The sequence below is a fragment of the Leptonychotes weddellii genome, chromosome 14 (assembly GCF_054177405.1).
Source record: "Leptonychotes weddellii isolate Sample4059 chromosome 14, ASM5417740v2, whole genome shotgun sequence".
NCBI lineage: Eukaryota > Metazoa > Chordata > Mammalia > Carnivora > Phocidae > Leptonychotes > Leptonychotes weddellii.
In genome coordinates this window covers 15,105,726-15,119,493 of record NC_138382.1, presented here as the reverse complement: position 1 = coordinate 15,119,493, position 13,768 = coordinate 15,105,726, and the positions used below count along the sequence as shown (strand labels likewise).

The 13,768-nt window shown below is 41.6% G+C and overlaps 1 protein-coding gene and 1 long non-coding RNA gene across 2 annotated transcripts in view; both read right to left on the bottom strand.

Moving 5' to 3' along the window:
* The window catches only part of PCSK5 (proprotein convertase subtilisin/kexin type 5), a 440,253-nt gene that overhangs the window by 231,991 nt on the left and 194,494 nt on the right, over window positions 1-13,768 (bottom strand). Inside the window, exon 9 of the mRNA XM_081804067.1 lies at window positions 11,127-11,227. Within this exon, the coding sequence (XP_081660193.1) occupies window positions 11,127-11,227 (101 nt within the window). The remainder of the gene's footprint in view (window positions 1-11,126; window positions 11,228-13,768) is intronic.
* LOC145716992 (uncharacterized) lies at window positions 8,386-11,085 on the bottom strand. The gene is made up of 2 exons (XR_014139948.1): window positions 9,688-11,085; window positions 8,386-9,479 (listed from the first exon to the last, which is right to left on the bottom strand). It is a non-coding gene; the product is annotated as an uncharacterized LOC145716992 (long non-coding RNA).

The window sequence follows — 13,768 nt, the reverse complement described above, 5'->3', positions numbered from 1 at the left end:
AATCACCCAAACTATATTGAGGGCTATGTTAAAAAAAAAAAAAAAAAGAAGATAGCAGGAAGGGAAAAATGAAGGGGGGGAAATCGGAGGGGGAGACAAACCATGAGAGACTATGGACTCTGAGAAACAAACTGAGGGTTCTAGAGGGGAGGGGGGTGGGGGGATGGGTTAGCCCAGTGATGGGTATTAAAGAGGGCACATACTGCATGGAGCACTGGGTGTTATACACAAACAATGAATCATGGGACACTACATCAAAAACTAATGATGTAATGTATGGTGAGTAACATAACATAATAAAATAAAAAAAATAAAGTAGACTAAACAAACTATATTGAGAGGGCTTCAAAATCTTCTTTTTTAAAAAAGATTTTATTTTTAAGTAATCTCGACACCCAACATGGGGCTTGAACTCACAATCCCGAGATCAAGAGTCACATGCTCTACCGACTAAGCCAGCCAGGTGCCCTCAAAATCTACATTTTTAAACAAGATTCTGTATGACTTATACATACTAAAGCCAAAAAAAAATAATCTTCAGAGTATAGCTTGAATCCCTCTTTTTCTATAAAGTCCTCCTAAATCATCCCTATTCAAAGTTTTGTCACCCTTCTCCATACTCCTGGCCCTTATACTTCATGGCAACCTTTGCAATTAAGCATGTCTTATTATAGCTCTTACAGTAGAAAGGTGATGCGGTGTAACAGTGTGTTTTGCTGTCACATCACCTGGAGTTCCACTTCCAGATCTACCGCTTACCACCTGGATAAACTTCTAAGCCTCTTCCCACATCTGAAATAGGGAGCTAATGCCTACCTACAGCACTGCTTTGAGGACTAAGTGAGATAATCAATAAAAGCACTCAGCTCAGTATTTGGCACAGAGCAAGCATTCAGTGAAAGCTGTCTACTGTTTTTATTTTCCATCATTTTTGGATTTTACCTTTTTGCACTCTGATGCACTATTTCCACACTCAATTGAGGCAAGAAGAAACTTTTATCTCCCATACAGCATATCACGGTCAGATGTACTATGACTTTATGGGTTAGAAAGACACTACCAGGCTTCACAGGAATATTGTTTTTCCGGGATATGCAAAGAACATAAAACTTGACTTCACCTTGGTCACACACATGGTTACTCAGTAAGGTTCAGAATCATCACAAACGGAGAAACGAAAACCCAGAATGGCAAGAAATAAGCCAATCTTCTACACAAAAATGTCTTTTTTTGTGTGCAGGTTGTATTCCAAGTATCTCAGATTACTTCACTATGAATTTGTTGCTTTGGGCTTTTGACAAATCAAATGCCATCATTGACTTGTTGAGGTCAGCATGAATAAATCTTGCATGCTAGTGAAATGACATGCTTTTCAGTCTGTCATTTCTACTTCTCTTCTTTACATTTCTCTCATACTGATGGCAAAATGTATTATGATTCTTCAAAAACAGAGTAAAAAGAATGCCGGGATCAGCTAAACACAAAATAATAATAGTGTCACTAGGAACAATTATCCTCATCTGAACAAATGACACAAAAACATCCTACAATTAAAAAATTATAGGTTAAGACAATGTGACCATATACAAGACTGATTCAAAACTCAAGAAGACCTGGTATAAAAATAGGGTAGAGTTCTAACTGGGTTTCAATATAGAGTTGAGGAATATATCTGAGAATGTTCAAATACAAAGACAGTGATATTTGATGAAGCTATACAGTAAGTCACTTTGCAGAATGTACTGAAATATGCTTAAAGTGATTAAGTTAGCAAACTATGGTGTGAAATATAATGGACCCTGGAGGGGGATAAAAGGCAGCTTCTCTTATTCTCAGCAAGAAAAATTATATTTGATAGTGTTTGGGGTGTTACCATAGACACTATTAAGAACAAAAATTTCCTGGCAATGAATAAAATCCACAAACCCTCAAGAGATTAAATTTAAATACTAAATTTTACATATTTCTTGAAGAACCCACTAACTCATTAGATTTTCTAAGCAATCTTATGGGGTAACTGCATAAAAGTCAATTTGCTATTAACACCCTATTTAAATTAAAGGACATAGCAGATGAGCAATTTATAATGTAAATAAATCCATATTCTTTATTTTCTCTATTTTAAAAATGTAAATTGTCTCAGTCATTTATAGCAACCATGATCTTAGTGAAAAGCATTTTCTAAGAATTAAGTAATAAATTGCTGGGGGAGCTGATGCACCAAAGCATAGTCAGTAATTGTAAGAGAAACTGGCTACTGGCTATGGGTCTTGTTGCAAGACCCGGAGGCCCAGAGATCTAGTCCCATGGGTATTTATGCCTCTTTTAATTCTCAGAATCCCATGGAAAGAACAAAGGGTATCTATTTCAATAAATGGTACACAATCTACCCAAGAGCTCCGCTAAGAAACTAGACCGCAGCCTTGAGTTTTTCTTTCCCCCCAAAGCACGTTATTCCAATTCATTCCCTGTTTGCTGTACCTGCAAAATGAACAACAGATCTATCCACTTCTTTCTGTCTCCATCATCATCACCCTGACCAGGCTACCCTAATCTCTCCTGAACTATGTTACTAGCTTCCAAAATGGTACCTGCTTTGCTCCTACACCAAGTGTTCTTCAAGGGGAAGCTGGAATGATCTTTAAAAATTTTAATCAAATCATGTCTCCCTCCTTAGAAGACTCCACAGGCCTCTATCATGCTTACTTACTATGATGCCCTATGTGATCTGGACTTTTCCAAACCCTCAGCTCACACTAGCCATGAATATCTTCCTATTTCTCAAACCCAGCAACCATGTTCCAACTATGTGGTCTTCCCAACTTGCTCCTCCCTCTCCCTTGCAATGCTCAGTCCAGTTCTCTACCAGTGAGCCTTCTTATATTTCAGGTCTCAGCTAAAATGTCACTTCCTCCAAAAGGTCTCTCCATTATCACTCTAGATAAAATGGTTCCTTTCATCAAATTACTCTCTCCATTATTCTACTCTGTTTATGTTGTTCTAAGTACTTATCATTTGGTTTGCTGTAGACTGCCTCGCCAAAGAAGACAAAAATTCCATGTCTGTCAACCCACCATTCAATTCACAATGTCTAGTGTAGGAACTGACAACAAGTAGACCATTAATACATGTCTACTGAATGGATGGATGATTCCATCTAAGCTCAATGTTACTAACACCCACATCCTCTTTACATACCTTTCAGAGATGAGAAAAATGAGATTAGAAGTTTCCTTCCAAAATCCCTTCTCACACACTCCCCCCCCCCCCAAGGCTTAAACCAAGAGAAGCTTTCTACATTATTTTCTCAAAGTGGTAGCACTGTTTATAGAATTCTCAGGCATAGTGTCCTTTGAAACGGAATTCTTGTCAAGATGGTGGAGAGGGGCGCATATCACAGATAATGATATAATTAGTATAAAATGAGTCAAATCCCAGAGGACACCAAAAGGTCTTTCCCACTTTCAATCTTAGAGTGATCCTGCTTAGGTTAAATCACAAATCAGGTATTTATAACATGAGACATTTCTAAGGTAACATATGACACCTGGCAAGGAAAAATGCTGAGAATTGCAACTGAACCGAGAACTACTCTTCTTAAGAAGCAATCTTTATTATTATAGCAATAGGAGCAAAATATGTTCAGTGAACCATCTGTTTTTGAAAATAAAGCTAAGCCAAAGCAGCAGCTAACAATCACCTGGTTACTTCTCTGGGTGACTCAACTACCCATCCCTTCTTCGTTTCCTCATCTCAGGAAGGGGATAGAACACACCGGGCTAAATCTCAAGACAATACAAGGTGAAGGAGCCTCCTCACCAGGGCTTTTCCAGCAATACAGGACACCTTTAGAAGCTGCATTATTTTAAGCCATTAACCACTAGTTAGGTAAAAAGTTGAGTCCAGTGAAAATTGGCTTCCACATAATTTGAACTCAAAAAGTGCTAGAGGACACAGTGTATTGTCTGTTTGTGTGTAGACATAACAAAGCTATTTTCATGCACAGTGCTGGCAGAAGGCCCATGGTAACTGCTCTGTGGGTCTGGTTACAATTATTTCACTATAGGGAATCATCCAGGACAGTACATCCCTTCTCTGTCAGCTGGGCCTCAAGTGGAAATGTGTGCTGTTTTTACCTCACAAACCTTTTCAGCTCTCCTCCCTGAGCACATTTTAAGTCTCCCCACCCTCCTCATGCTACAGATCCCAACCCTTCATGCCAGAAATCTCAGTTAAATGCTAAGCCCAAACTACAACATTACAGTACTCAAGAAACTCTGAGACTATGGGGGAAAGGGGAGTGTGTGTTAACTCCATCCTTACCCTCATCATTCTACAGAATCCAGGGCTCATACCATGAGCATGTGCATGTGCTTCTGAAGTTCTAAGTGAAATAAGGAAAACTCTCCTAAAAGCAAAGAGTTGATATGTTCTCTGCTATTTTACCTCAACAACCAAATGCATTTGCATCCCCGCCCACTGCAGCATTTCGTACAGGGGAATGTGGCCCTTGGGAGAATTTCTGATGGAACATTTTATACTGAAATGTGTTCTTAATTAAAGCAAAACAAAGAAGATAAGAAGAGTTTACAAGATATCAGGCCTAAGATGCTAACCCCAATATTTAGAAATGCTTATGTCTATCGAGTCCTTCTTATGTGGGCTCCCTGCAAAACGGTCAGTTCTAGAACTTTGAAGCCCCTCCATTAGTTACTTTAACTCAGCTTATTAAAAACTCCAGGCACCATCTCAACTGTCCCAGGTATTAATTTCTCACAATAATATTGAATCTCAAATATTTGGAGCATTTCCTCATATTTTTGGTCCATTGGAAACATACATAGGTAAGACAGAGGTTATAATGAAAGGTAGAGCAAAGGCATAAAGTGGTTGATCAGTAGGAACTGCGTAACATGTATATAGATGGACTTTGTAGGTTTATAAGAAATGCAGATGGTAAGTTTAATTTCCTGAGAAAAGAATTTTCAGGATGGTTTTTCTGAAATCAACAGCATATGGTGTGAATCATCTTGCGGCTCAACACATCTTTAATTCTTCACACACTGACCTTTCCATGTCTCCCATTATCCCTTCCACTAAAGATCAAAGGTGGAGGGGCTTCTCTTCGAAGCTAAGGGAGGAAATAACACCATGTCTTTATTTTACCTGAGTTAAGCCCAGTTTGAAGGAACAATAAGTAAACTGGGTAAGGGATGAGTTGAGGTAGTGTGGGGAAGAAGTCACTAATCAACACCAACAAGAGGAACTAAAAGATAAAAATAATGAATATATGAAATTGGGCAATTCTGTTCACCTCATTTCCCTGGTACAAAAAATGAGAAGGTTGGACTAGATGGATTGACCTAATGTTTGTTTGGAAATGACCTTTTGCAAAACACGGTGCTTGGATGTCAAGGAGGATATAAAAGTGTCATGGAGCCAATGTTCCAAGTTGGATCATGGAGGCTGGCCATTTCTATTTTCGGCCAAATCCTGCACGCTCCCCCAAAATGACTGCATTGGCTTTCTTAAACAATTTGTGCATCTATGTTAGTGTATGTTTGCCTCCCTTTGAAGGCAAGTGACAGGTTTTACAAATATTTAAATTATGTCCTGCCTAATTCACTTAGCATCTAGCATGATGCTTTTTTTTTTTTTTTTTTTTTTAGTATGTACCAGGTATTTGTTATATGCATATAAATAAAGACTGTAAGGCACAATCCTTAGTCTCAAGGAGTTTAAGCCTCGTTTGGAAGAGAATACACACAAAAACATCTGTAGTACAACAATAAATTAGCTAAGTTACCTAATACTACATCCTCTCTATATACATTCTATAACCTGTGTTCTATAAATACGTATATGATATATTCCAATGGGACATTTGAACTAGGAGAGAACAGATAGGTAGTAAGAAGAAAGTAGATGAGCCTACCTAGAAATGTGTGTATATGTATGCCCATGGGGCTAGCTAGCTAGCTAGCAGAAGCAGCGACTGTTTAATACACTCCAGGTATGTTTCTAGTACAGAGTAACACTGCCACCCCAATTTGTGTATTTTCTGAAGTTGGGTCTAGATACATGAGATGTTCTCAAAGGAAGGTACCCCTGAGGCCGCTGAGATATGAAATCTGAGGAAAACGCTTCCAGGTCACTTAAAACAAGGATTTGTGGAATAGTCTGTGTATCAGAAGCCTCCTTCTCAAAGTCCTAAATAATTTTAGAAATTTCTTCCTGACTCAGTCCCTTTTATTGACCATTCACTGTGCAACATTTCTTGATTGCTGAATATATATTATTCCAATTTCCAATGAGAGACCATTTGCAACTTAAGGCCGAAAGGTTTCTTTAGTAAACTTCAATTGTGAATGTCCTGAGCTAATGCTGGTAATTGGACATATGAAAGACTCCACTAAACTAGCTTCTCTTTGCTAATAGTTACAGACTCAGGTCAGGGAAACTTTCAGTAAAGCATAGTGTAAGAAACTGAACAGTAGGGGCCCCTGGGTGGCTCAGTTCATTAAGCATCTACCTTCAGCTCAGGTCACGATCTCAGGGTCCTGGGATCGAGCCCCACGTTGGGCTCTCTGCTCGGCGGGGAGTCTACTTCTCCCACTCTCTCTGCCCCTCCCCCTACTCATGCTCTCTCTCTCAAATAAAGTCTTTAAAAAAAAAAAAGAACAATCTGAACAGTGTATTTTTATGAACGTCAATTATATCAATTTTTATTTTATAAGCCATTTTATAGGAAACATCATTTGCTAACAACTGCCTTTTCTCTTCCCAGGGGGCTAGAGTACTAGCAATATATGTATATTAGTGTCAAGGTGCAAGGCTCTTTATACACGTGACCTGGTGTTCTTGTAGGCTGCTCCCCTAAAACTATTAGTCATGTTTCACTACTTTCTTCATTTAAGGACACTCATTTTACCAGAGCTTTCTGAGTTATGCCATACAAAAAACATCACTTGAAGCAGCAATGGCCCAAAAGATAATTAGTTCACTCGTAATCACTGATTACATATTCCTTCTTCGCTCCGCTGAAAAACCCAAAAATTCCTTCCAAATCCACAAAACCCAAATAATTGAAATATTATAAACCTCTGAACTAATACACACACGACAAGAGCACCCCAACACAAAAAGTTCTCTCCCCTCTCTTTTAGGAGCACAGTTTTTTCTCTTACTCTGAAATTGTTTACGGTTTTTTAGAAAGCTAAGAAATGTACCGCTTTCCGTGCCCAGACAACATCTCTGGGAGCAGAAGGAAACTGCCTTATTTACTAGAAAGGCAAAGTTTGCAATCAGACGTCAGAGGCAGCTGGAGAGAAGAGGAGGCTCAAACCCAGGGAGAGCAGGAAAGGTGGCAAATTTTGAGAGGCACTCAGAATCCTTCCAGTCTTGGGAGGATTCACTTTTACCTGAGGATCTGGGGTGCGCTATAGGGGAGTCTGTTACAATACATGTTCTTACACACCCGTGGGAGAAGGATGGGGGGGGGAGGCTGTCCTGTGAGCCGTCACGCAGTTAACTCAGGACCGAGCTTTTGTTAAGCTGGGATAAGAGATCTGCTCGCTTGAAGCTTATCTGTTTCTATGCTTTGTATTTGTTTTTGTTTTCTTTCCTCTTAGATTCCTACCAAGGTGTTTTTTGTTGTTGTTGTTGGTTTTTTTTTTTTGCTTTTTGTTTTTTTTTTTTTGGTGTTTGTTTTTGGGAAAAGCTCTGAGGGGAGGGGAGCGAGAAGCATCAGAATGGCCAGTGGTTGCAGCCGTTCCAGAGGAGGATCTACTGTTCTCCTGATGCAGGCCAGCACTTGCGGATGCAAAGAAAGCAGGCTGAGGGGACCTCGGCAGGTGGGAGCTTTCCCTGAGTAGATACTGTAGTCGAGTGACCTCAGGAGAAGCGAGGATGCTTCCCTCTAGGACATGGAGAATGGGGCCGTGCCAATAAACGGGGACTGAAGCCCCTGCTGGTGGTTCTTCACCCCAGCACTGAACCTCATCTTTCCTCACTGACCTGAGCAGGGGATGCGTGTCTGGAGTGTCCCAGTGTCCTGGCGCCCAACTCTGCCTCCCTCTGCCCTCTCCCCTCTCTCCTTTCAAGGGAGTATTTTGTAGATTGGGATTTTCAGCTTGTGAGAGGAGAGGCTGAATCTCCAAACACCAAGGTCCAAGTGTTGTTGAGAAGTACTACTATAAGAGGAGATTCCCGGGGAGGGGCTGCGGGGGCTGCGGAGTGGGTTTAGGCTTAGCGCTTGAATGACCGCAGCCTTGGAGGACTGTCATTTGAGCTCCTGGCTCCAATTTCTTAGTTCCAGATACGTTTTCCTCATGTGGGAGGCCCACGGCTTATTGATCCCAGTGGACCATCCACTTTTAATGCCCCTTCTTTTAATGCTCAGACGTCTTTCTCCTAACCTCCACCTTCACTCAGAGGCAAAGATTCGCCTGTAGGACAAGCCAATGGGGTTAAGAGGCAAGGCTTATCCTTTCTTATTTTATCAGATTACTGACCATCTACTTTGGCCCCATGATCAAACTGTACTGCTGAAAATCTTAATCTACGGTGGATTTTTCCAGGTAGGGTGTATCCTGCAACCTTCCTTCTACTCATCACAGTTGAGGCAAAAATTAGTCTTTAAAAATGCTCAAAATGCAAAGAAAGAGAAAACAGATGAAGAATTCCGGGGTGTTCCCAGCCCCAAAGCGAACTTATCCAACTGAGTGGGCTGTTTGGGCCACAAAGGTAAGGATTTTCCACTTGAGCTTAAACAGTGGTCAAAAGAATTGTTGAAATATGAGTGTTATAGCAATATCCCGAGGAACTGAGTAACCTGTAGGTCTATAGCCACAGATAGGGCACTTGGTTGCAAAGTTTGAGACGACAATCATTTTTTTGGTGGGGAATGGGGAGGTGCAGGAAAAATCCTGACTTTTTTCCCCCTTCAGTATTTTGTGCATCGGAAAATATTCCTGAGAAACACCCTAGAATTTCAGGATGAAGACAATCTATTTTCAAAAATCCAAACAACAGTGACCCACTTAACAACAGACAGTTAATGGAGATTTCTGGGGGCAGAACTGCCCAGTGAAAAGTTGTCAAGTGAGAATTTAATAGGGTAAGTACAAGTTTTTTGCTACACCCCAACTTTCACCACTTTAAAAGATACAATACGCTGAAATGATTAATATTTCTCATCAAAAAGGAAGAAATACAAAGATCTGTGGGAAGCTGGGCATCCCTTAGCACCAATGTTTAGGCAAGAGGCCAACAAGAGATACAATACGCATTATGTCCTGAATGTTTCTGTTCTCACAAAACTCGTGTGTTGAAATCTATTGCCCAACATGATGGTACTAGGGGTCTCTGGGAGGGAGGGTGGAGGCTTCATGAGTGGGGTTAGTAGCCTTACAAGAGACCCCAGAGAGCTCCCTTGCTTGCCCCTTCCTGCTGCCATGGGACCCACCTAAGAAGTGGGCCTTGGGCGCCTGGGTGGCTCAGTTGGTTAAGCGACTGCCTTCGGCTCAGGTCATGATCCTGGAGTCCCTGGATCGAGTCCCGCATCGGGCTCCCTGCTCGGCAGGGAGCCTGTTTCTGCCTCTGACCCTCCCCCCTCTCATGTGCTCTCTCTGCCTCAAATAAATAAATAAAATCTTTAAAAAAAAAAAAAAAAAAAAAGAAGTGGGCCTTCACCACACACCAAAGCTACCAGTATCTTGATTTTAGACCTCCAGCAAAAGGAGAAATAAATGTGTGTTGTTATAAGCTACCCCATTTATGGTATTTTGTTATAGTGGTCGGAACAAACTAAGGCAGCCCACATGCAGAGCTGTGTTCTTCTGTCTGTCTTACTCCAAGGCTTTCCATGGCTTATAATTTACTCTTTCCATTTTACATTAAGGCCCGACTTCCTTAATAAAGGCTCCCTGCCTTAAAAAGGGGCAGCTGTAAATGTATTGAGAACGAGCCAGAACCTTTCTTATTGAAGTACCCACGTCTCGTCATGATTCTTGTATTCTTTTCCTGTCACCTACTATTGCTGTACGTCAAGGTACGACTAAATCAAAGGATCTTTCCCTTCCTCCCTCGGGCAGGGGTGCAAGGCTATTTTTGCAAAAACACTTACGTTATTACTCCAGTTGCTTTTATGGTCCTCTTGTAGGAGGGTGTCAGAGTGCAGACTCACAGTCCCTTTTCTAAAATCTTTGGACCTGATGCACTTGGAATTCAAAATTTTTTCAGATATGGCATCCAGAGCACATATTACACAAAACTTCAGTTGGGGGCGAGGGGTCTGAGCCAGCACCTCATAAACTAATACATTCATATTTCTGCAGTAAAATGTATGAATTTTCACAACAAAGACTGTAAAAGGCCTCAAACCAGTTCAGGGCAAGCTTTGCCATCAGCGGACTTTGTGTGTCAAATTTGCAAAAGAACTTCCAGTTTTCTGGGCGTTTCAGATTTTGAAACGGAGGGTAAGAGAGTGTAGATCCGTATGAGGTTTTGAAAGAATTAAGATCAGTGATTTCAGAGTTAAGACAGCAAAATCTGTTGGTGTTTACAGAAAAAAGAGGTGAGACCTACTGCACATCATCTAAGGGGCCTTTCAAAGGGATCTCTGAGACACAGAATTTGACCACGTTGAACAGGATTAAAGGTAGATGGGTCGTACCTGTCCCTGAGCATCTGTCATATGACCTTGACACATTCTGTCCCCCAGAGGGAGCGCTATTGTCATGGAATCTGAGCTGCCTCACTGTTCCGCAGGGAAAGGGCCCCGACTGCTCTGAGCCTCACAGGAACATTCCCAGACTAGAATAAAAACCTCAACAAGGTAACAGTGTTGGAGCCAATTGGCATGCTTGTGCTATGACTCCATAATAAAGTAATTACACAGTTTGATTTTTTAAGGATATAAAAACCAAAAAAAAGGTGTGTTTTTTTTTCCTTAATATAGGGAAAACAATTCTTTTTAAAACCCTAATCTTTGGTGTTTTATAAAGGTGGGACTTAGAAGGTTCTATCTTGGGTCCTTGCGCTTAGGGATTCTATCGGAGGGGACGGGTAAGTTGTCCTTGAGGTGAGGGGCTGTCGGCAGCGGAGACATAGGGAGATAGGCTTACTTGGCTTCCAGGGCCAACGCAATGATGCCTGCGGCCATGGGGGCCGAGGCCGAGGTCCCAGTGTGGTTGTCCGTGCAACGCTGCCTCAGATCCGTAGTAATCTAGAAGACAGAAATGAAAAATTTAGGCTTCTGGGGTCAATGGGAATCACATGCAAGTAGAAAGAAAATTCACTCCTAAAAGTAGAATGGAGGGGGTGTTGAAACAGTGGTTTTAAACACCTTGTTCCTGCACTCCTGTAACTCTATCACATCTAGAGAATCGCCCGTGTAAATCAACTTTGAAAAGAGAAACATTTGGAAATTGGACTGCGCTTCTGTTAAAACTGGGGTCAGGACTAGGGTGAGTCTTCGGCTTGGAACATAGGGGTTATGCCTGTGTGCCTTTCAATTCTACCCCCCCAAACCCCTGCTTGCTTCACCCCAGACCCAGCTCTAGTTAAAACTAAAGTTCTTTCATGACCCTAACATTTTTAATGATCAGATACGCTGAACCGACCACCAGACACTGAGGTAGGCATTGGAAGCTTGAAAGCACACGACCTGGCCCTGCCCTTCCAGAACGGATACCTTGGGAGATGCGTAGGTTTTAAGCCAAGGCATGCTCTGCCATAGATGGAACATCGGTTTTTAGCATCCACAGAAATGGTGCACGGAAGAACCAAGACCTCCTCAAAGACTTAAGGTGAATACCAAAAACAAGGTTGAACCCAGGGTGCTTGAGGGGACGTTAGAGCACTAAGGGCCTGCCGGTATAGTACAGAAGGAGATTCGCCATTTCTCCAGTTTTTGAAAGCAGAATGTGAGAACTAGATCAGTTTTTCCTCTTGGTTTGAATCCAGTTTACTTCAGCTATGGCTGAATAACATTCCCATCAGCAAGAGCGTGCTTTTTAACCTTTCTTTCGCGATCATTTCACCCAGGGAGAAAAAGTTAAACTAAGATTCTCCTTAACAAGACAAATGAGGTAAGATTTTGCAAACCGGTGAAATAGCTAAGATTTAAAAAACCTGCCCTCCCCAACAAGCGTCTACTTTTGCCTCCTTGGGGCTGATATCGCTCCTGCTGGGAATGCACAAGCCTCAGGAGATGAGCGGGTGCTCTCCTTGAAGTTACTGGAAGACAGTGGTTAAGCTTTGTGTGGCATCAAGACAAATAGGAAAACTGAGGTGGAAGGTCATCAGAAAGGTGTGGGGGGATAAAGGCAGCTGAAAACAAAGTCCTGTTGTTCTAAGGTGTATCCTTCCAGAGGAGTGTGGAGATTGGTTGATTTGGAAAGAAATCTGATCTTCACAGGAAGAAAGTGCCGCATAACTCCTCAGAAATGAGCCCTCCCCTAAAAGTTTCCTCAGGGTCCCCTGAGGATGTCTGAATGGACTCTTTAATTATCTGCTATGGATCTACATTGACATGCTGGCTGACCTAGTTTCACACAGGGCCATCAGTTCTGTCTTTTGTTCCTTTTGACACTTTGAATGTCACCAGACTATCCATACCAGATAGGCACTGATACCCAAGGAGTGTGGCAGAATGCACAAAAATATATAGACCCGTAAGACATGGTGGTGGGAGAGAGGAGGCCAGCCTTACCCTCTTTTCTTGGAATAACTGAATGGTGGCCAAGAGCCCCGACATTGTGTTTGGCAAGCAGGGGAGGTTATTTCTTGGTTAACAGATCTGATTAACCAGCCATCTTCTGAACCTCCATGTCGGATGCTTGCAAGATGTTTGGGTAAACAGAGCCCTACCCACTTCTACATAAGAAACTTTCTGGATTTTTAATTGTTGACTTTAAAAAGGTATTTCTTTGGTTTTTTTGTTGAGGTAAAAAGCACGTAACACAAATTTACCCTTTTAGCCAACTTTTAACTGTCCAGTACAGTACTGTTAACTGTATGCACACTGCTGTACAACGGATCTCTCTAGAACATTTTTATCTTGTATGAATAAAACTCCATCCATTAAACAACCCCTCATTCTCCCCTCCTCCCAACCTTTGGTAACCACCATTCTACTTTCTGTTTCTCTGAGTTTAACTACTGTAGGTACCCCATATAAACATAATTGTATGGTATTTGTCTGTGTGTGTGTGTGTGTGTGTGTGTGTGTGTGTGTGTGATTGGCTTTTTCACTTAGAATAATGTCCTCAAGTCTCATTCTGTTGAAGCACATGGCAAGATTTCCTTCTTTTTCAGGCTGCATAATATTTCATTATATGTATTTACCACATTTTCTTTCTTCATCCATTCATCAGGGGACACTTGTGTGCCTTCCGTCTCTCGGCTCTTGCGAATAATGCTGCAAAGAACATGGGGATGTAAAGATCTCTTCGCAATCCTGTTTTCAATTCTTGTGAATATGTAACCAGAAGTGAGACTGCTGGGTCATTGCAAAGGTACTTCTACTTCATTTGAAATTGCGGTTCAATTTGCAGCCTTGTTTTCCAAAGGCCTGGTCTGTAAGTCAAGGCATGAACACCCCAGAAGCAATCTGTTTCCGAGTCTCCAGATCCTCTGTTGTTAAGAGATGGCTCTGCGTGCATTCTTCTCATTGTACCTCACCCTCATGGTCACATTCCTTGGCCAAGTTTTCTTTTTTTCAATGACTTGTGCCTGGATTCAAGATTTTTCATGATGTCTTCGC